The sequence below is a fragment of the Pogoniulus pusillus genome, chromosome 27, assembly GCF_015220805.1.
Source record: "Pogoniulus pusillus isolate bPogPus1 chromosome 27, bPogPus1.pri, whole genome shotgun sequence".
NCBI lineage: Eukaryota > Metazoa > Chordata > Aves > Piciformes > Lybiidae > Pogoniulus > Pogoniulus pusillus.
Window position 1 is genome coordinate 7,948,616 of NC_087290.1, and position 22,457 is coordinate 7,971,072.

Genomic DNA, 22,457 nt, shown 5'->3' on the forward strand with positions numbered 1-22,457 from the left:
AATGGTGCTGCTTCAGAAAGTCCCTACTTGAATTAAAGTGTCTGCTCAGTGCTTGGAATACAGATCATCAGCAAAGTGACTCACCTGCTGTCCTGTCAGAGGAACATGCTCTGAAACCTTGGCAGAAAACACTGTGCTGAGAAGATATCAAAGTTTGTGGTGTATTCAGAAATCACTCACAGGCTTTCAATACTTTTGAAATGGGTTTAAAACACACCTATAAAACACACCTCTAAATGTATATGCTGGAAAAGATTCAAGTCTGCCAAAATAGAGGAGAATGTTTTATCCTTACCCTGGTCCTGCAGAATGTCCTCATCCTGCAGTCTTGTCTCTGAGCTTGTCTGTTGGCCAACCTGGCTGCCATGCTGTCTAGAAAAACTCTCTTTCGTAACCTCTGCAACAGGAGCATCCTGGTTTGAATTAATGACATCCATGTCTGTTACAGCTCTGTCTTCTGAGGTCAGGATTGAGGCAGCATCTGCTGGTTCTGAAATTGTGTTGGTTGTCTCTGTAATCCAGTTGTCCTCCTCCTGACTAACTTGCCCTTCTCTGCCAGGTTGTCTCTCAGAGAGATGATCTTCTTCCCTATTTGTTTCTGGATCAGGTTCTCTACCCAAGCTAAAATCCTCTTCCTTCATTTGTTCTTCAGTTCCAGGTTCTCCATCTCTTCTGAGACTGTACTCGATAGAGGCTGATCCTTGGAAAGCTTCCTCCTGCATGTCTGCACCTGCAGACTCAGTTTGCCTCTCAGTTTTGATGTCTTGATGGAAGCTGGGTTTCTCACTACACATGGTATCTCTATCCAAATCACCACTTTCAAGATCAGTGCTTTTTGCTGCTGACATAGTGTTCTCACCTTCCACTCTCAACTCAGCATGATTTGATTCTGCTGCTTGGTTTTCTTCCTTAGGAATTCCTCCACTCTCAGCTTCATTTGTACCCATTTGTTCAAAAAGACCTTCTCTGACACTGGTTCTCATGGTATATGTGCCTTGGCTATTATCACCTGCAGGTTCACATGCCAGAATCTCTCCCTCAGAAATTCCTGTTTGAGACAAGACTAACTTTTCACTGACCTCCTCAAAAACTTCCTGGTCAAGGCCTCCCCATAAATCTGCGAGCTCCATCTCTTGCAACTCAATTATTGGCCCTAAACCAGAAAAATATTGATAAATGAGTAGTTTGCACTGGGTTTATGTTCTCCAATATTGCATATGAAAATTCAAAGTAAAAGAAAACAAAAGGTATTCCCCAGCAAATACAAACTATCAGAGGGTACCTTCTGGCCTTCTGCAAACACTCAACTCAGAAACACAGAACATCAGAATGGTTTTGTCTGCAGAGAACTGCTCTTATTATTCTGCATCACACCATATTTCCTTTGAAATATATATCATGTTTCATAATTCTCCACCCTAAGAAGGAAAGCTGTAAATTCTCTTACATTTGCTTTTAGCAATTAATGTCCAATATCTTTAAAATATTTTACTTCCATGTAGATGATTTTCTGTTTTGTTTTTTTTTCTTTTATCTTTCCACACTCCTGGAGAAATTTTAGTATAAACACAAAACTAACTTCTAATATTGCCCAGTAAGAAAGAACCTCTCTTTCAGGGAAAAAAGTTTTTCTTTATTCCTGCTTCCAAAAATTACTTCACAATTTTGTAGGAAGGAAAAGTTTTGACAGCTGAAGTATTTCTGAACACTGCATTACAGTTTGTAAAACATGTTTGCAAATTATGGTGTATAGATCACAGCATTCATTTGAGTCCTTTTCTTAGGCTCTGTCCATTTCTGGTAACACGAATCTTCTATTAACTAACTTCTTGTGACCTCCTAATGCCTTCACCACCTCTGAAACATTCCATGTACTTACACTGGCTGGGGTTACAGAATCCCCTCCTGGCACTCACAGGGCTTCTGTCATAGAAGTCTTTCATCAGGGCAAGTATTTTGTGTCTGTTTAAGAGACCAACCTAGACCAAAAATTACAATTATTGTAATTTTCCTCTGGTTCATGGGACTTACATCAATGTTTGCAGCACTACAAAGGCACCATTAGCTAAGAATTACCTGTGACTGAAAATTCTCCATTACCAGAACATCAGTACTAATTTCAAAGAAGTCAATTTATTTCACAGAGGCAAAAATTTCTTCTCTGGGCTTAGATGGAACTCCTCACACAGCTCATTTCACAAGCACATCCTCTTACATATTCTTGACAAATTACAGTTAGATGACTGTAACCATTGCTGCCAAAGGAGTTCTTCAGGTAGAGATCAAAGCTTCAACATTTCACACTTTCAGGACAGATATTGATTGCCTGGCAGGACTATGGAACCATTTTTCGCATATTATAGGCTGTGGTGCATTATGTTAGTGGCTGCACATTGCAATTTGGGTTTGTGCCCCATCATTGCCTTTGAAGCATTAGGTATTGGCAATTACCTGGGAAAATAATTAGTCTCCAAGTCTGAGCTGTTATGACAACCTCCCTAATTTCCCCTAAAAATTCTTATGTGTGGGAGAGGTACTTGCAGCACCTGCGCAGGGGAACATGCAGGGTTTACTATGTCCTTGTTGCTCAAGGTGAGTGTGTATACAGACAATTAAACTAGGGAAAGGCAGTGAAATGGATCACTCCCTGTCAGGAAATTGTGAGTTTAAAAGGTAAAGCAAAGTTTTCCATTTGGTGATGAATTCCTATTGTCATTAAGTCCTTCCACCTTTGAAATCTCCCTCTCATTAGTGAAATACAGTAGTTAATTGGAGAACAGATTTACTTAAGTTCATTATTTATAGCAAGTAGCTTTCCAATTGAATTATTGATTTCCTTTTCACATTTTGCTCTTAGAGTGAAGACTGCAAAATGTAAAATTCACCAAGCTTTTAAATCTTGGTGAACTTTTCCATGCCTTAGCCTGAAGAAATAAAGGAATAAGTTTGCTGCTGTTTTCTGGAAATGAGCTCGAGATGATGGTGTTGTTTGTAATCTAAACCCATCACTAATAGCATCAATGTTTAGGAACAAAGGATTTGAAAGCACTTGAGAGATATCCATCACATAGAGAAGTGCCTCCCAAGGAAGCTAATGCTGAACAACTAAGTGACTAAATCACATTTTCTGTAACTGCAACACCTTTTCTCTAAAGGGAATTGAAAGCTTTATGAAAATGCTGAGAAAAAGATCAGAACCTTTTGTCCAGTCTAGTTTTAGTGCTTGACTCCTCTAATGTAAATCCTACTGGTAAAAATGTGCTGGAAATTACATCTGAATTTCAGCCATCTGGGATTTGGAACAACAAATGGCATCACATAATTCTGACCCTAAACTTAAAAGATGTAGGCCCTGATTCCCTTCATCTTTTTGATGTTAATACAGAAATATCTTGCATGCTCCCATGCTAACATTTCTTTTGCTGTTTGTTTTGCAATTGAATGTATCAGATCAGATTCTACATCCATGTAGTAGATATACAAACACAGAACATGTTTTTGAAGCTGTTACCAGATCACTGTGTAATATTTGGATTCTCCATTCAGTATTTCCATTACACACACTTAATTTTCCCTTTATATTTCTTCAGCTGTTATTTCTCACAGTCATCTGCACATTGCCTTGAAGCTGGCAGCATTACTGCAGAGCTTTGTTCTCCTAAAGAGGTAAATCAATGAATTAAGTATTCTTAAAAAGAAAATAAAAATGCTTTGGGATTCAGATACCTTTTTGTCACATTACAGTAAGATGCTTAGAGGATTTAGAGAACTCAGACTCTAGAAGAGGCTTTTTTGTGATTTAAATGAAATAATTTTGGGTTTAGATATTGTTACAAATAGTAAACTACTTTTCAGAAATGAGTGAATATTGATTAGAGGATTCTTTTCTACCTTGTTTTAGCATTTAAAATTTATACAGATTTGCCATTCTACCAGAGGTCTCTGTTATTTCAGGACACTTTTCCTTATAAATTACCTTGGGAGGACTGTGTCACAGTAAAGCTGCTGATAGAAAAGAGGAGCATTTCAGCAGGAGAACCAGTTCCATGGTCCTAGACCCAGTTATGCTGTCTTTTTGGGTTCCTATATTTACCAGCAAAGGTCATGTTTCTTTGTACTTCGTGGCTGACTGAGGAGGCTGATGAAAGACTCATGCCTATCAGCCCTTCATATTGGGGCTCACCAGCAGGACAGGTACAGCTTCCACTTAACTAACAGCAGGGCCTCTGTGTTTGTACAGCCGCCCAAAACCTGTCTCCACTTTTAACAAGAGCCAGCTTTAGCAGCTAGAGAGTTGAAACACGTCGACCTAATTTTTTTGTCACCTAGATATTGGCAGGTGATGATTCTCAGTTGTTTTCAGCAAAGTCCCGTGATCTATGAGTAATTCCTTTAGCAACACACAGACTAAGCCAGACTTGCCATTTAATCAGGGATAGGTCAGCGTTTAACTGCTTGATTGTTTCTCTGGAAATGTGACCTGTGCATCTTAAACACCACAACCTGCTTGCTAGCCAGCAGGATGGGCAGACTCTTATCAAAGGGCATGAGAAAGCAGACACTGGTGCTGCTGTACTGCAAGAAAAGGAACCGAAGGTGTCTCTAACTTCATTAGTTTGAAAACTAATCCTTGACTAAATTCAGTTACATTTAAGGATCCTGGAATTAAAATGGCTCTGAAAATTAATGCAGATTCTGCTGCAATGTATAAAAGAAACTAGACTTTATACACATGAGCACAGAGGGACAATAAGCTTCAAATCTGCAGAGCTGTTACTTTTTGGGGTATTCAGCTGTGTTCTGGTATTGTCTTGGGAGAGTTTCTGCTTCACTGTATAGTCCAGGCTGCTCTTGCTGAGCTGCCACCCTTCTGGATGCATGCATTTGAAATCATAATAATGATCATGTGGCTACCTTCTAATTTGACTGTAATTTAAACACTGCTTTCTCAGCTCTCTGGCCCTAATTGCAGCTCACTGAGGCAGCCAGCCACATTCACCATGCAGACTGGAATAACTGCCTGCTACCAAACACATGTAAATTAGGAACGAACTGAAACAACTACTTCGCTGTGCTTGGCAGAATGAGTACAACAGGTAATGGATCGCATTCAAGAGGTGGAAGTCCTTGGGTCAGTTTGCATCTTTTATCTCCCCTGTGGGTACAGGACAGCTGGACCTACTAGAACTATACAAAAGAAAGCAGGTCAGGTTTAAAAGAACTGCATGGTCCACACTACAGTTTAGTGAACTCAGTTTGCAGAGCAAAGCTGCTTCAGATAGAAACAGCAACCATGCTTGTGCTCTGATCATTTTTTTCTGGGCAGTGATGGCATTTGTGCTGATGTCTGTTCACTCTTGTGTTACGTTGTGCTAGTATTTTTGGCTCTTTGCCACTGAGATTAGTAGCATGGAGATGGCGATTATTGCCACAGAAATATTAGGAAGAAAGTCACACTAAAACATGAAAGAGAAAGAAGGGATCCTTTCAAAATGCATGGCAAAGACAGGACTTGGCTTTAGATATTACCCTGTCCAGGAAGATCCATCACAGCTCTTCTTGACAAAGCAACAGGAAAACGAAGTATCTAGCTGAGAAATAGGCATATTTCTTACCCCATCCCTGAAACAGCAGCTTGCCTGCTGCTCTCTAAACCACACCACTGGTGTTGAAATTTGCTAATTCCATTCTGTTAGAGGTAATGAAATTATTAGCAGGACATGGTAGAGCACAGATCATTCAGGGTAGGTATGCTGTAAGCATCACTGGAGGAGTGCTGGATGGTATCAGTAATTTATGGAGGGGAGAAAACTGTAAGACTATGGCAATCCTTTGGTGTGTAGTAGCCAGCAACTGCCTAACTGAGGCTACTCATAACAAGTACTAGACTTTTTGGATAAAGCCCCAGTTTTTAGAAACACCTTGCACCCTTGATTCTACAGTTCCTACTATTTCCTGGCTTCCTACTAAGTCTAGCTTTTTGGTTTAATGGGGATGCAGGTGTATTCAGCAGACGATAGAGATTAGAGCTGTTGAAACCCCAATTATAGCTTTTGAGTTCCATTTCGATCTCCATAACTGACTTACTGCATTTTTAATTTCCTGTCCATAAACTGTGGTTGAAGTTCACAGCACTTTTCTCACAGAGGTTGTAAAGATAGATTGTTTTGCATTTTAAATTTAAACAAGGAGATCTTTTAAATTTAAACTATGAGATCTATTGATAGAAGCCCTAAACTTAATGCAGCATAATCAGTGCTATTGCTGTAATGTGCACATTTGCTAGGGTTAGTCTATATCAGGTTATCTTTGCTGAAATATGGCTGAATGGACAAATTAGCTTCCAAACATGCTAAATGTGCTGTAGGACCAAGTAATGACCAGTAGTAATAAAGACCATGGTTAATTTCTTCTTCAGAATCATGAATCTTAAGCTCCAAGTCATTGTTAGGCCATCCAGTTTGTAATTAGCTATCAGATGACAGGCCATTGGCTATTTTTGTGTCTAAGTAATATGCATTTGAAGACAATAGAGCAGGTATTGTCCTCTAAAACAATGCTGATTATGCACAAAGAGAGTATCTAGAGTCATGAAAGATAAAAAGAAAGCAGTGACCCAGAGAAATACCAAACTGGAAGCATCACCATACTGAAATTGGATTGGGAGCTGCTTTGCCTACCTTTCCATAATCACAATCTAGAAAGAGCTCAGCAAACATTTGTCTCCATGTATCGTGTCTTACTGCTTCCTGGAAGTCATCAGCACACTGATGGAGATACTTCAGGATGTCTTGGAACATGTCATGTGAAAACCGTTCCGTGAAGGAATGGACATACTATGGAGGGAAAGCAGCAGTGTACATGGTTAGTTTTCTTCAAGTATTTTCACCTAAAAATCTATTGCATGCAATGAAATACAAAGGAGTTTGTAGTTTAATATGCTAAGGGAGCAGAGACTTGGTGCATGGATGCTACATGGCCTACTTAATTTTCTTCCAGAAGCAGCAATATTGTCCACTATCTTGGGACACTGCTGGCCAGGTACTGCACAAATGCATCTTGAACAGTTTCTTTTCCCAGCTCAGAGATCACTTATCATATTCAGTGGTTCTGAGATGATGGACCAGAATCCATCCTGTGAAGTGTCACTGTGTAAGTGAGGTTATCTCAGGTAACACAGAAGTTCTCCAAGGTTTTCTGCAGCATTTAGTATCCCTGACTTGACTCCCAAGGAGGCATTTTGAGCCCTCAGTTTGTGCAGAACCGACAGTCACTCAGCTCTCTAGTATCACAGAATGACCACTGCCCACAATTTCAGTGATCAGAGAAACAGTCTGGAGACAATAAAAACTGGAAAGGACCTTTTGAAAATGAGCCTGCTGTCACCTAAGTCCTCTGATGCTGAGAATACTACTGACTCAAGATTTATTTTGATTTCTAGCCCTGGGGACATTTTATCACTTTGGATTTATAGCCATGTGGTTTTTATGAACAAAAGCAATATGGTTCTAAAAATGTGGTGTGCATGACATAAATAGTAATAGCCACCAGAACAAACCACAACCCCAAAGCCTGTGCTGAATTATTCTAGCAGGTTTCTGGAGCCAGCCATGGTAACAGGGAACCAATACAGTGAAAAGGAGGGATTTCAAAATGCAGAATGTTTCCCATTATCCCATTTTTAGAGTATGGCCATCTGACAGAAGTGCTAGAGCTCTTGGATTTGCTGAAATGATGCATGGGCATTAACAGACTGAAATATTAATATATGTTATTATTATTCATGTCTATATTGCATAATTTCCAAATATATGGGACAAGTAGAGAAGAGAGAAAGAGCAGAAAGGCAGCAGCCAATGTCCTGAGGCATAGCTGGTGGGAAAGAAGAGCCTCCTAATGCAATGGGTGGATTTTCTGCTTGTCAGCATAAAAAAGAGAGGATGAAAGTGGGTTGGAAGGAAGGTGGCAGATCTGGGGCTACGTGTATCTGCTTGCTGTTCAGAGCCATCACAACCTGGAGCACTGTGACAGATGAAGCTGGAAAAAGGCAGGTTGGACAAGCAGGTTATTATCTTGTGTCATCTTGATGCCACATTTGTGGGCTTGTGTATTAATACAGCTGTCTAACAACTTCACAGAATGATTTTAAGAAATGCATGTTTGGCTTCGTGGGCAGGAGAAACTATCATAGTCAAAAGCTTTCTTAGCTGATGTATGTAAAGCTCTCCTGTGTAAAGCATTGTTCAAGGACTGTACAATGATTTATTACTAACCAAAAGATTTTGACACCCATCAGAAGAAAGCTGGCACACCTTCTTTTTGCTATGCCATGTTTGTGAACACATTGTCTTCACTAACAATGGATCTTTGCTTTTTATTCCCACTGATCTCAATACAAATCCAGTTAGCCACATGCAATCATGGAAAATGATCTCACCTGTAAAGCCTACAAAGGCAATGTGGCTATTTCCCTGTGTGTCAACAGCTGTGTGTCAGATTGCTGGGGGTTCTGCATGTTAAGAGTACATACCCTGTGAAATAAACTGTTAAGGTTTATCCCTGGTATTTAAAGGGTTTTAATATAAAAGACCCCAAGGGCTTGTCATGAAGGATGTAAAAATGCAACAGCCACTGGTTTGTGTGTGCAAAAAAAAAAAACCCAAACCAACAACAACGTGTGAGGTCTCTCTGCTATTTCTAATGGCCTTTACGTAACCCAAAGCTGCACTGAACTCCAGGAAGAAAAACTAAAAAGAGTGCTATATAATTTTAGGGTCCACTCAAAAGCAATGTTTTCCACATGTGAAAGGACCTAGACCAGTATGGAGAAAGATCATCTCTCTCTCTCTCTCTCTCTCTCTGGTCTTGGTGGCTGGTGCAGACTGCTAAACAAAGGTGAATTGTAGCTGAGGATTAGAAGCAGCCCTGTCCTGGGAGCCAGGCCTGTGCTTATGGAATAGCTTCCCGAGGGAAATGATGAAAAGCCTCATCATTTGATTCAATTAAAATTGGACTGGAAAAGGCATCAGAGAATATATTCTGAGGACATAGCACTGACTGGTAAATCAAGCAGCTTGACAGTCCATGTCTTTTGTATTTCTGATCTCTGTTGTCATACTGTTAATTGAGTTAAAATAAAGAACACACAAACTATATTTTACAACATTTTTCTAATGCTAATGGAGCACAAATTCATTCAGTGCTTCTGCATCTACCATAGGAATTATGGATTGATGCTTCATTTCAGTGACAAAAGCAATTCTCTGGGCTCCCATTATCTGCAATAGTTTTCTTAATTAAATGCAGTTACTCTGAGGTGAAATTTAAAAATACCTCATTTCATGCTTTAAAAAGTCTTCAACAACTAATCATAAAAACGCATTTGTGTGCAAAATACTGAACATGTGAGTCTCCTGAGAGCAAAGAAGGCACAAAAATCACACATGGTTGCTTGAAATTAGTCTCTGCACAGCTGCTTTATACTCTGCTTTTCATTACTCTAACGGCACCCACTAGCACCGCTGCCATGGAGGCTCTGACATTAGTTCTATTCCAAACATTCCTTTCCACAGGTTTAATTGCTCAACCATAAAATTCAGCCCTGTTGTAGGTAGAAATGGACTGGCAAAGGCTTGGCCCAGAGAGTTTTTTAGTAAACATAGTTTGAACCAATTTGGTTGGTTTCAAATAGATGAAGGGTGGAGTTATGGGGTGAAACTTCTCAAGCATTTTAGTGAGTTAAAAACACACCTCTAGTATTCCTCAGTGATGGCTTTTGATTTCAAAACCAAGTATTTTTCAGCTTGATTATGCTTCTCACATTTATGAGACTTGTTGAAGTTTGGCTATGGTTGAAGGCAGTAATAGTTAGGGGGGGAAATGGTAGAGCTTCTGTAAGGGGTTAACACTGCCATTCAAGTTCATCCCTTGTTAGGTTTTTTGATGGTTAGTAGAACTTAATCAACAAGAACAATATTTTGGGACAGTGCTAATTACTCCAAGCTAATGGTTATATTGGGGCACCTTCAGTACTGTGTCTGCTTTTGGGCTCCTCAATTCAAGAGAGGTGCTGAGATACTGGATCATGTCCAGAGAAGGGCAACAAAGATGGTGAGAGGCCTGGAACACAGCCCTGTGCGGAGAGGCTGAGCGAGCTGGGGATGTTTAGCCTGGAGAAGAGGAGGCTCATGGGTGATCTCATTGCTGTCTACAACTACCTGAAAGAAGGCTGTAGCCAGATGGGGTTGATCTCTTCTCCCAGGCACCCAGCAACAGAACAAGGGGACATAGCCTCAAGTTGTGCCAGGGGGAGGTCTAGGCTGGATGTTAGGAGGAAGTTCTTCCCAGAGAGTGATTGGCATTGGAATGGGCTGCCCAGGGAGGTGGAGTCTCTGTCCCTGGAGGTGTTCAAGCAAAGACTGAATGAGGCACTTAGTGCCATGGTGTAGTTGATTGGACAGGGCTGGGTGCTAGGTTGGATTGGATGAGCTTGGAGGTCTCTTCCAAGCTGGCTGATTCTATGATTCTATAACACTGAACCTCTCTTGAGCAGCCAGTGCAAAATCTGAATTGACAACTGATTGAGGGCTTCGATATTCTAGACAGGGACTGAGAGGGATGTCCTAAAAAACACAGCTTCCAGAGGAACTTCTGAGAGAGCAGCACAGGCTCTCTGTCATAGAGTTATGACAACAGCACAGATGGACATGGAGATAGAACATGATAAAAGCAGTTACCTGGGATGGTGGGGAAGCAAACCTCTTCACTTACTCATCATAGCTGGCCCCAGGGAAATAATACTACTTTGTGATAAACATCATAGTCTGAATCAGATGCTCTTGTTTAATTTCTCACCTCTGTGAACTCATCTATGCTTACTGTTTTTTCCAATGTGTCTACAATTTCCAGCTTCCCATCACAGATTGCTGGTGAAAAATGAAGAGATATTGGTTTAGAAGGCAGACTCTCGGGTTTTTACATGTCCTACACAATGCTTTGCATGTTCTATATTACAATAACTTCCTTCTCATGCTGGATTACATTTATTTGAGGTTATCCTACACAGTAGTTGAAGCATCTGACTGTCTAGAGGCTACCTAAATTAAATTCTTACATTTTCCTCTTGCTAAGAATTTGCACTTATCTATTCAGAACTGTTTGGCCATATTTATACCTGACAAATGTTGGTGCAAATGGCAATGATTTTCACCATGCTTACAACTGAGTATGTGGGGAAAGAGATGAGTTCTGATTTAACAGATAAAACAGCCTCTAAAATCTGGGGACATGGATTCTGCTTTGCAAAAGTGAAATCTGAAAATCATAGTAATTTTCCCAAGAAGCTCTGTGGGAATTTTTTTTACTGATGATGACATTCAAAACTATCTTTTGCTCAGCTTCCGAGCTGCTATAATGAAACTGAGTGAATGTGGCAAATGTTTACACAGATTTCTGAATGAGGTCTTTGAGCACAGACATGATGTTCCTGTCGGGTTGATTTTTCTGTTCTTTCTTCTACAATATCTCAGGAGTGAGGAGAAAATTCATTGTGGATGTGTTTCTCTTATGTTCATTAAGACATTCCTAAACTGTCTATTATCTTTATTAAACTATAAACCAAAGCTTAATGTTCTGTTAATGTAGCTTGGATGCTGTGAAATGAAATACATTAAGCAATTGAGCCACACTATTAGTGAAATATGACATATGGCACCTCCAGCATCTGGAAAGCTTCTTCTCAGTCTGAGGTCCCAGTTATCTGTTCACACTAGAAACCCACAGCCACCACAGCAGGAGCACAAGGGCTGTGTTTGGCATTCCCACAACGTGCTACTAATACAGGATGATTACTCAGAGGAACAGTTCTATAACACAGAAAGGGCTGAGCAAGGGCAAGCTCTGGACAGAGGTGACTCTAGCAGCAAACAGAAATACACTCTGGAGTTCCCTGCTTATCAGCTCACCTTCCAGCAAAAGCAGATTTGTTATTATTGATGATCATTATGGTGCAAAGGGCTGGCAGCAGGCCACATGTTGCCACTTCAGTGTTTCTGGCTCTATCTATTCAATTACCATTATCTGGGGAGGTCAAGTGTAAGCTATATAAAGTGGACAGGAATTATGGAAATCTTTCTGTGCTGAGTGCTGTGGTACAGAGGCACTTGTGCTGTGTGTCACTGGTGAAGGGAACTGCTAGACAAGATGGGCTGTTTGGTGGAGCATTTAGGTACGCTTCAGCATTTCCTCTAAAACCATTAAAGGTAATATCTGTCAGACTTTATTTTTTTTGATCTTACCTTTCCACCATACCTCCCAGTATGCCAAGCTGTCTGGGATTTCCAAGACCTCCCATGAGACAGAAAACAGCATGGGATAGAGTAGGTGAGTGAGGTTGTTACAGTGATTCATAAAAATCATTGTAAGCACATGGCAATGTCTGGCTAACGCAGGATGCGAGTGCAGAGGGCCTGCAGCAGAACTTTCTGTCTCTCAAAAAAGATTTTTTTAAACATCTTTCCATACTTTCCAAGATCATATTAATGGACCACATGGCATTTCAGTCTCTTTCTGATCTGTCTGAAGATTTGTGGTCCATATTCTAGCTGGTATCACTCCCCCTAGAGATTCTTTCTCTATTATCAAATCTGTTTGCTGTTTGCTCACAGTTTGCATTAGAATTCAGGCCACGGAAATGAAACTAAAGGAGAAACATCAAAACCTGACCTTTTCTCACATCCATGGGAGCAGATGCATTGACATCTTGAAAAGACTTCAGGGCACTCTGAACCTACAAATTGAGGTAATAGTCAAAGGCCTGTTTCATACTGACAACAAAAGGCAATTTCTAAAAGAAATCACCCAGAATGATTCGTTGCATGGGCCAGCCATGCTGCTTACCACACCTAGGTGGGCCCTATTAAATGCAGACCTTGTCTATCTCATGTTGTGTGCAACCACAGGACAATTTCCTGAGGGTTTTGTGTGACTTGTAAGAAAGATGCTTGTACCAAGAGGTGTATTACAGTGACTGCACAATTCTTTTATGAGTGGCAGTACCAATTTGTATGAGTCACAGGGGTAGAAAGAAGATTTAATGGTGGATTACAAGAGAACAGGAGTGGCTACCCTGGATGTTTTCACGGGGATTCTGAGTGCTAACCAGCTGCAGAGGACATCATCCAGTGATGAGATATGAATCCAACAACCTTAGGAGTGTCTGAGTACCTTACAGGGCATTGAGCTTCTTAGGACCTCTGTGGAAAACCCTTCCAACTGCTCATGGGGAATCAGGGCATGGTGAGACTAAGTGGTAGACAACAACCTGCACTAAGGGAGATGTCAGAGCCATTACTCATCCCTGTGGTCCATGCTGCCATTGTAGGGCAGATGTCACTCTCACAAACTTCCTTTTCCTCCTGTCAGGAACAATCATAGCAGTGTATTAACAAGGATCATCCCTAGTTACCAGTGCAACAGGTACTCTGTCACTGCCATCCACTGTCCACTCCTTGAACTGAGTTGCCAGTGCCTCCTTTCTCATCTCTTTCACCTTAGACTTCATAGTGGCCAGCTGCTCCCTGGCCTTGCGCTTGTTCTTTACCTCAGCCTTCATCCTGGCCAGCCTGTAGGACATGGGACATGGGTTTAGAAAGATATCATCATAAACATACTTAAGATAGATTAAGTCTACCCTGAAGAACAAAAAGAAGGAAATGACTCCTTACTGAAATTCTTGTCCTTCTACTACAAACAGAACTACTTGATGTTTGAGCCATAAAATGACTGCTGTGACTATGGAATTAGATATGGCTAAGGAAGAGAGATGCCTAATTTTGCTGCACTTGATTTACCAGCAAAATTGCATCAATATACATTTGTCTCCAAGCCTAAGTACCATTTCACGTAAGCTCTTTACTGGCAAAGAATAACATTCTATGCAATTTCTTAAGCAGTCTCACACAATAAAGTTCATACTGCCTTAGGACAGGGATAATACACCAATGTCTTCATCATCTTGAATACAGAGTTTGCAAGCTTTGACTAAACGTACCTCCCTTTCTTCTTCCCTCCATTTTCTTTGCTTCCCTAAATCACTCAGACATGTTTATCCCAATTCTACACTTTGAATATCAAAAGAGCTGAATAAAATGGATACCACAGAACTCATCTGCTTTTGGTTTTACTTAATTCATTTATGAAATGGAAAAAAAGTCTCCAGGAAGTTCAAAATGCTTAAAGCCAAAGGATCAGTTCGTACAAGGAGAACTATTCCTGCTCACAGAGGCTCCTTGACACTCTCTGCATTCAGACAGCTGCCTTGCACATCTCTCTGGCTCTTGCACCCTCCAGAGTGAGGCATAGCAAGGGGGATTGCTTCTCTTGAATCTACAGTACACTGGTTCTGAAAGTATATTTTAACTAATAATCTCTGCTCCCTTCTTCCCCCACTTATTGTGTAAGATAGGCTAATCCTGTCTCTGCTCTCCTCAGTTGCTGTGGGGTCATCCTAGAAATTGTGAAGTAATGAGACTTGCATTACTGACCAGAAAGGTCTGTGTAACATGTTACAGCAATACACTGGTTAGCACTAGGTACTTGTTCTTTATGGCTACTTATCACAGTGGTGTCTTAATGAATAACAGGGTTCCTTAATCAATTGTGGCCATTGCACAAGGGCCTGCTGGGCAGTTCAGCTTCCAGCACTTTGATAGCAGGGGAAAGGTAAAATTATTTCTTATCTCCTGACTCCTTCATAGACCCAGCAAAGAGGTTTCTGACAGGTACCACGCAAAGTGGACTAATAGATATTCCTCCAGTGTATGCTGCAGACAGAAAGAGAAAAACAGACCGTTTCCAGCTGTAGCTTCTCCTAAGGAGTGACCTGCAAGCTGAAAGCTTCTAACACTAAGACCGTGTTAGAAGCTGCCAAGGTGCTCTGGTGATTAATGTGGGCAGTGTCCAGCACACACTACACTGCATGCTGCACCTGCACTGTGCTGCCCTTTGGCATTTATTTCTAGGCAGCTGCATCCTCCGTGTGGTGTCCCTCTTGTAGGACAGACTCACTCCCTTTCAGACAATAATTGCAGCACAGGCGGTAACAATGCTGGGCACCCGTTTCAAAGTGAGCTCATTGCAGTACCAGCCATTTCCAGAGAAGATGAGATGGCAGCAGGGATGACTTCTCCCTGAAGAACAAAACATATCTCTTCAGGAAGAGAGCTGCCTAACTCCCACACAAGGATGGGTGACTCAGACTGAAGGGCTACCATCCCTGGACAAAGTCCCTGTTTCAGGTATCAATCCATTTGGATAGGGAGTTTCTCCCATGTGTTCTTCTGCATGCCTCGACTCCCAGTCACGTGGGAGTTAAAGACAGACTGGAGGAAGCCTGAGTGAGCTCAGTGAGGACTGGTAAGCTTTAGATAAGAACCTATGGTAAAATCCTGCCTTTCCTGCAGGTAATATCAAGGCTCCCGGGAGCCTCACTGGGGCCAGAATTTCACTCCTCATTTTTCTGGTGCTTATGTTGAGCACAAACGGGCATTTATCTTTTTCTTCCCCCTCTGTTTAGAAAGCCAGTGACTCACATTAGTGCTACATGGTATCAATAAAATCCTCTCTACTGCTGTGGTTTAAGAATCCTATGCAAATCCCACACTACAGCCATCACAAATATGTAAATCCTGAGCTGCTGTGAATGCAAATCCCATGACACTACCACCAGAGGATATGCAAAACCTGCTACAGCTATGGCTACATAAACCCCTGTGGCAGTGCTGTCTACAAAGAGATTGATCTCTGCAAGTCTTGCTGGTCACTTTGTTTGCATGGGCTCTGATAGCTACAAATTGAGAATCTGTCCTCAAATGTAAACGTGGACTTAAAAGTTCAGACAACATGTCACTGCTAGCCAACACTTTGCTTTCTACAGGAAAATCTAACCTCTCCAGAACTAAGCTCTGTTTCACAGTGAAAGCTAAAAGTCTTTTAGCAGAGAAAAAAAATAGTAATAATAAAAGACATCACAAAACCCAATCAACAAATCCAAATCCTAGACATCTCCTGTACTTTTATTGCATTTCTTTTGCAAACTAAAACTTAGATATGGTTCTGATTTTCCTGCATCTGCATGACTCTCTGTGAAGCAATATGAATGGTGAAACAGCCCCCCAAAGATGTGGCAAGACTGGCATCCTAAATGGCTCCCCAGAACAGTCCACACTTGAGTGAAAGCTCACTGAAAAAGAAGATGCTGCCCCAGAAGCAAACATGAAAATCTTTTACCAGCTCTGGTTATACTACTGAATGTCTGCATACAAAGATAAATCAGAAAGTTGAGCCCTTACACACTGACCACAATTAGTCAGTTACAATTATTTTTATCTGTGAGGGAGAAAGGTGGTGACTGCTTTAGCTGAATTCACACATTGTGTTCCTATGAACTGTAACAGTATGTGGACTAAAAATGCAGAGAGGCAGAAACTCAGAGCAGCAGCAGAAGATTTACCATATTATTTTATTAATCATAATACTGGGAACTTCAATTATCTTCATTTAGAGTTTATGCATTAGACATGTCAACATTTTACTTCCCTAATTCCTGACACTGAAACCCTGAAACCAATTTTCCAGCTGTATGTACTATTTATGCAAATAGCAGGAACAGCCATTCAAATCCAAGTCATTATTCTGCAACCACAGATAGAAAATAAAGTGATCTAGTCGTGAATGAGTAATTTTGACATCAATCACTATCACCTCTGGGTCATCTACAAGCATGAATGTTCACTTCTATATTTTTCTGAACAGAGCAATGAAAATGAAAGCATTTTCGTTCATCTCATGCTCTCACATTCTAACCTTAGTGTATTGTGAGATGCCATGGGACCTCCTTCCAATATTCATTAAATATGACACTAAAGAAAGCAGCTTGCAAAAAGAACACAGTAAAATACAAACCAGTTTCTACCTTACAGGGTAAAAAAGAATCTGAAAGGAAAGCCTGAGTAAAAATTCCAGGTAGGAGTTTCTACAATGATCCAGGACAATTGTATTGTTGTTGGTTTGGTCAAGAGAAATCATCCTGATGGAGGAAAAAAGGTTATCTCTTCAGTAAGTTTGGAAGAATATGGAATTATCTGAAGTGAAAAGACCTTGAATATCAACACTTGTCCTAAAGAGCTGCTGTCACCAACCCAGAGCAGTTTGAAAGGAGTTTGCACTTCACATATACAATTAACATAGATTCTAAAGAGGAATTATATCCTTGTGAAGAGCAGAATATTGCCTCAAACAGGAATAACTAGTGTTTCCTTTTGTGTGACATTTGTCCTGCTTCTCAAGTTTTTATGACAGCCATCTACCACCTCTGGCACTTTACTCCACATGGTGATTTTGTTCAACACTGCACCAGCCAGGCTGTAGTCACACCATTTCTTTTGTCAAACAGAGACCAAGACATCAGCTCTGGTCTTGTGACCAGCCACACTTTCAACTCTCTCACCTCTCTGATGATGTCCCTGGGATCTCAGCTTTTAGCTCCTCCATGACCATCTTCATTCCTCTCAGATATGGGCCTGGTTTTGTAGAAATACCATACTGAGATTTATGCCTCATCAGATATTCCCCAAGAAAACGAATGGGGTTAAATTCAACTGGTTCTTTGTCTGGTGCAAGCATATTCTTTCTTTCCACTTCCATTAACAGTTTTTCTATTCCTGGCATTAAGGTGGGTAGAAGTTTGTCAAGCAAATAGACACGAGTATCTAGTGACTCTTTGTCTTCACTGAACCACTCTCTGGACAGCAAGTCACAGGGCTCTCTCTTCTTTATCTTTTCTTCTTCTGCCTTTTGTGCACGAATCATCTTCACCTTTGTCTCCTGCAGACTCAGACACCTCTGATGTACCTTTTCATAAAAACACTCTTTCCACTGAGCGTCATCACTAAGATATGGCAGCTCATCCTGCCCCTGATTCCTCTTCATTTCTGTGGCAGACACATTCTTAACTCCAGCTTTGGGATGTTTTAGACCTGCAGTTTGGGCTGCTGCTTCTGACTGAGCAGCCATGCTTCAATCACTGTGACACAGAACAAAAGCAGCATGTTATATAATGCCAAAAGATGCAGCAGTGTCCTAGCAGATGACACAGGAGTATGTCTATTATTAGTCTATTGTTAGGAATTAACTAGTATTCCTTTTCTATGCTCCTTTTTTATTCTCTTACTGCTTCTTTGTACTCTTAAATAAATACAGCCCCTTTACTTCAAAGATCAGTAAATGATTTATAAAGATTAATTATGTATTACAACAGCCCTTGGAGACAGAGCAACTAAATAAGTGTGTTCCTTTCTTACAGAAGAAGAAACTGAGACACAGAAGAGAAGTGATTAATTCCAGGTCACTTAGAGACTCAGAAACCAAGCGGTGAACAGTGCTCGAAAGTCTCATCCCCCAGTTCTAATGAGTGGATTCCTCTTACTCCTACTAGCATCATTTCTGTTAGGTCCCATTCCATGCCTCCAGGAAATCCAGTGGATATGAGACAAAGGAAGCAGGTAATGGAAAATACCAGACGCCTAGGAGCGAGATTTCTCTACATGCTGCCTTCTGCTCTATGTAGCTGTGAAAAACAGTGAGGAAGCTTGGCCCACAGACTACTAAATTTCTACTTTGGCAACTAATTTTTCCTCTGGACATTTTGGTTAAGGACAACACAGGCATATAGGTCAGCAGATCTTCTACAGAAAGGGAAACTTTATACCACAAGCTCTGTAATTAAGCTGTTCACAAGCGCTTAATCTTGTAGCTTGTACTGAAAAGACAGACCTACAGAGAGTTGCAGGTATCTCCCTTTATAATTTCCAAACCACCACTGTTTTCTTCTCAAAATGTTCACTCTCTGAAATATCAGGAAGAAATTGAGTTGTTCACAAAGCACAATATGAAATCTATTGCTGCAGGTCTCCACACATAGCTGCCTGCATCTGTAATGGCACTTATACATAGAGAACAGAGCAGAATGCTGCCTAACTACTTGATTTAAAGCATGAAAAATCACCAGCATTCTGCACAAAAAAGAAACCCAGACCAGTGTTAAAATAACAGCAAGGGAAGGCTGGTATTAATAGAAGGAGCCTAAAGTCTCTCCAAATTACAGATGAAACCCCTCTCTGAACTTGCTGCCACACTATCCCTTCCAAGCTCTTATTTAAAGTGCTTTTCACCAAGGCCTCACAGTATCCATAGCAATACTATTGCTTTTGATACATTTTGCTTTTCATGTTTAAGCATTTGTAGCTGTTCTGAAGAGAGTTCAGTCTTCCAGGAAAAGCATAAATGTGATCTACAGCCCTCCTGGCACACAAGCATAATTACTAATATGTTGACCTTCTGGTTCATAACCATTGAGTCCAAATATTGCTTGGATTGGTAGGATGCTCCAGAGCCCTAAATTTCTCTATCCGTTTTCTTGATGGGCTTGTTGGCATCTTCTGGTAATTTGTTTTCAAAGATGATTACCTGCTAGAGAGATGGATTTATGGATCAAGCTGCCTGCCCCATACAGGGAGTTTTAAGATAGTGGCTGGTTCTGCCACTGAAGGACATAAGCAGGAGTATAGATTTATAATGCTAGAAAGGGAAACCTGTCAACCCTGTCAAATTGTTCCTTACTTAGGTGAGTTTCTTTCAATAAGCAGTAAAGCCAGACTCCTCCTGGTTCAAAGCAGAGTGTTAAGCACATGTTCTGGTCACGTTCCAAATCGGCTGGTTTTGTTGTGCCAAAAGAAACTGTTCTTGCAGTTTGAAATACTTATGTTATTTTTTAACATCCTTTGTCAAGCTGCTCAGCAGTTTCTGTGCAATGTTAAAGTGACAACTGCGAGGTGGCCAATTCTGAATGATGAGGAATGTATTTTCTACACTGCTCTCAACAGGATGATTTGGAGGATTAGTAAATGTTTATGAAGTATCTCTATGTTTCTGAACAAATCAAAACAAAAATCAACTTAAGAGCAACTGTTCCATCTCAATTCCATGGCATTCACATAACTCCAAGACTGGAAGCAGGGTACAGCAAACTGTGCCCACAGCTTTAGTGCAGGACAGAACAAGAAAAGTAAGAGGGTATAGAAGAACACACAAACAGCACATAACTGTTAAATAAACCACAAAGGAGTGTTACAACTAGGCCCTGAAACTTGGAATTTGTCAAGGATTACTGGGACACACCTCTAGTTTGTGTAAGCCACCATTGATATAAACTTCAGTTCTGCTTCCTATTAGTTGAAGATCTGGCCCTTAATACATAGAGCTCTCACAGCCTGTGTAACTCCCAAGTGGAGGCTTGATTGTCCAAATAATAGTAAGCACTTGTGCAGAGGCAAGCTTTAGAAACACCTAGGAAATTTGAAATGTGATATAAAGTTTCCTGTAAGCTTTTAAGTTGAAGGCAAGATAAGCTTTTCATTATTTAGTAGGATGCCACTTTCATGGTTCCTTTTCTATTATAGAAACAATCTTGCTGGAAACCCTGCAGGTACAAAAAAGATTCTTGCTGTTTTCAGAGAAATCTGTTCATAAATAAGAGTGTTATGGTTTCATTGCTGTTCTGTAAGGGAATTTAATGGGTGGGATAGGGTCAGGAAAGACTAAAGTTTGTGTAGGTAAATATTTTGGAGATGTTTGAGTTATCAGAGCCTGGGCTCTTTGAGACTCTATCACTCAGAAATAGTTTTGCCTTTCCCTAAAGTGCTTCACAGAGCTTGTTTTATCTCACCAGTCACAAAGAGCCTGATACCATATTCATACATGACCTTCAATACAATTAAAACTTAAAGTCTTTCTCTTTAAAGCTTTGAAGAACTTTTTCTCTTACCTTTGGAGCAGGTATCAAAAATAAATCTTTTCTCTCCAGCTTTCAAAGTGGCTTTGCAAATGAACAGAAATTTAATACACACCCATCTGTTCTCGACCATTAAAAATCTTTTAAGTGAATTAAGGATTTCACAGACCTGATGTGGAGCTGGGCTGTGAGTTTTACTCCTCTGTGTGTTTGCAGTTGCTAAGCAATAATCCCAAAGGTTGCTATGTCTCTTCCAAGACTCAGAATTGCTGTAGGTTGTCTTTTGGCTTTGGCAGCCCAACAGACTCTTCTGTACTGAACTTAGATCACTGCACCACATGACTGAAAATAAAATTTAAAAATACTATGAATAGCAACAGACAACATTAAGGGCACAAAGAGACAGAGAATCCACAAGTACCCAGTGACAGGAGGTTTATCTTCAGATTCAAGGTTCAAAAAGTCCAGAACTACCAGAACACTCTTATGAGCTGAACTGGGGACTATATTAACTAGATGTGAGAATCTGAGAGATAAAAAGAAATTAAGGACAAACTCAATTTAAACATGTTCAGGCTTTCTTTTTTTGTAAAGAACCATGCCACTTTGAGGTAGCCTTGCGGGAAAGCTGTGTACAGCGCTAAAAAGAGGGGAGTTCATAGTGCCATTTTATTAGACTGCCTTTAAATCTGCATCTGAAAGAACTCAATGAATCACCTTTAATAATTTAGCCTGTATTCTTAAAGAATAGCATGTGACACAGGGAAAGGAGAAGGGAAAAGTCTAAAACCATCTAAACGCTAAAGCCATTCTGCACTCATTTATACTGAGGTAAATCAAGTGCCTGTTCAGTGATTTCCTTGGTGTTATGAGGGACTTCCAGCTGAGAAATTTATAGCAATTTCTGCCAGGAACCAGGGTTTACTTAATGCTGTTTCTTTCTTTGTGTTTTGCACTGAAAGAGGCAAGATCTATGGAATGTCTACCTGCAAAAAAACTGAACTGTGGCTTTATTTCTGATATTTGTCATTGGAAAAGCTGCATGGTACAATACCCTCTAGCAGAGTATTAGTCTCCATTTGGCAGGACAGCTGAGCTCGTTCCATAACTTGCAATAGAGATTTAACAGATATAACAGAACTTTTCCAAAATCTGGTACTGTTATTGTCAGTCACATTTGTTCTCTAGTTTTAGGAACCATGGAGTTTTAATTGTGGACACAAAAAATTCATTCTGTGTCATGTCCATCAAGTCACCTGTTATTTATTACAGCACCCACAACAAAGTAACTGGGAACAGCTCTAAGTGACACAAGCCCAGCATAATACCTAAGCTGCCCTTAAAATAAAATGTTTTGTTTTGTTCTTAAGACCTGCCATAGAAGTTAGAAAGTGTGTATGCTGTGTACAGGGGTTTACAAGGAAGAACCTAGCTCAGAAATGACAAGAACCATTGTATTTTAGCAGCTGGTCAAAAGCCTGAATTTTACTTTTATATTTATACTGTCTCCTCTGCAAAGCTGGATGCTATAGAAAGTCTTGGTGTTTGTACCCACTAACATTTATTTTCCTTTATGTATTCTTGTACTTATCTCAGGAAAATACATACG

At 40.4% G+C, this 22,457-nt stretch overlaps 1 protein-coding gene across 1 annotated transcript in view; it reads right to left on the reverse strand.

The window, feature by feature from the left end:
- Positions 1 to 22,457, reverse strand: part of EFCAB5 (EF-hand calcium binding domain 5) — a 38,685-nt gene that overhangs the window by 13,198 nt on the left and 3,030 nt on the right. Inside the window, exons 2-10 of the mRNA XM_064166761.1 lie at positions 21,018 to 21,190; positions 17,507 to 18,082; positions 13,466 to 13,622; positions 12,711 to 12,787; positions 11,780 to 11,864; positions 10,855 to 10,965; positions 6,681 to 6,836; positions 1,880 to 1,979; positions 296 to 1,153 (exon numbers count right to left, since the gene is read on the reverse strand). Coding sequence (XP_064022831.1) covers positions 296 to 1,153; positions 1,880 to 1,979; positions 6,681 to 6,836; positions 10,855 to 10,965; positions 11,780 to 11,864; positions 12,711 to 12,787; positions 13,466 to 13,622; positions 17,507 to 18,072 — 2,110 coding nt within the window. The 5' untranslated portion in view covers positions 18,073 to 18,082; positions 21,018 to 21,190. The remainder of the gene's footprint in view (positions 1 to 295; positions 1,154 to 1,879; positions 1,980 to 6,680; positions 6,837 to 10,854; positions 10,966 to 11,779; positions 11,865 to 12,710; positions 12,788 to 13,465; positions 13,623 to 17,506; positions 18,083 to 21,017; positions 21,191 to 22,457) is intronic.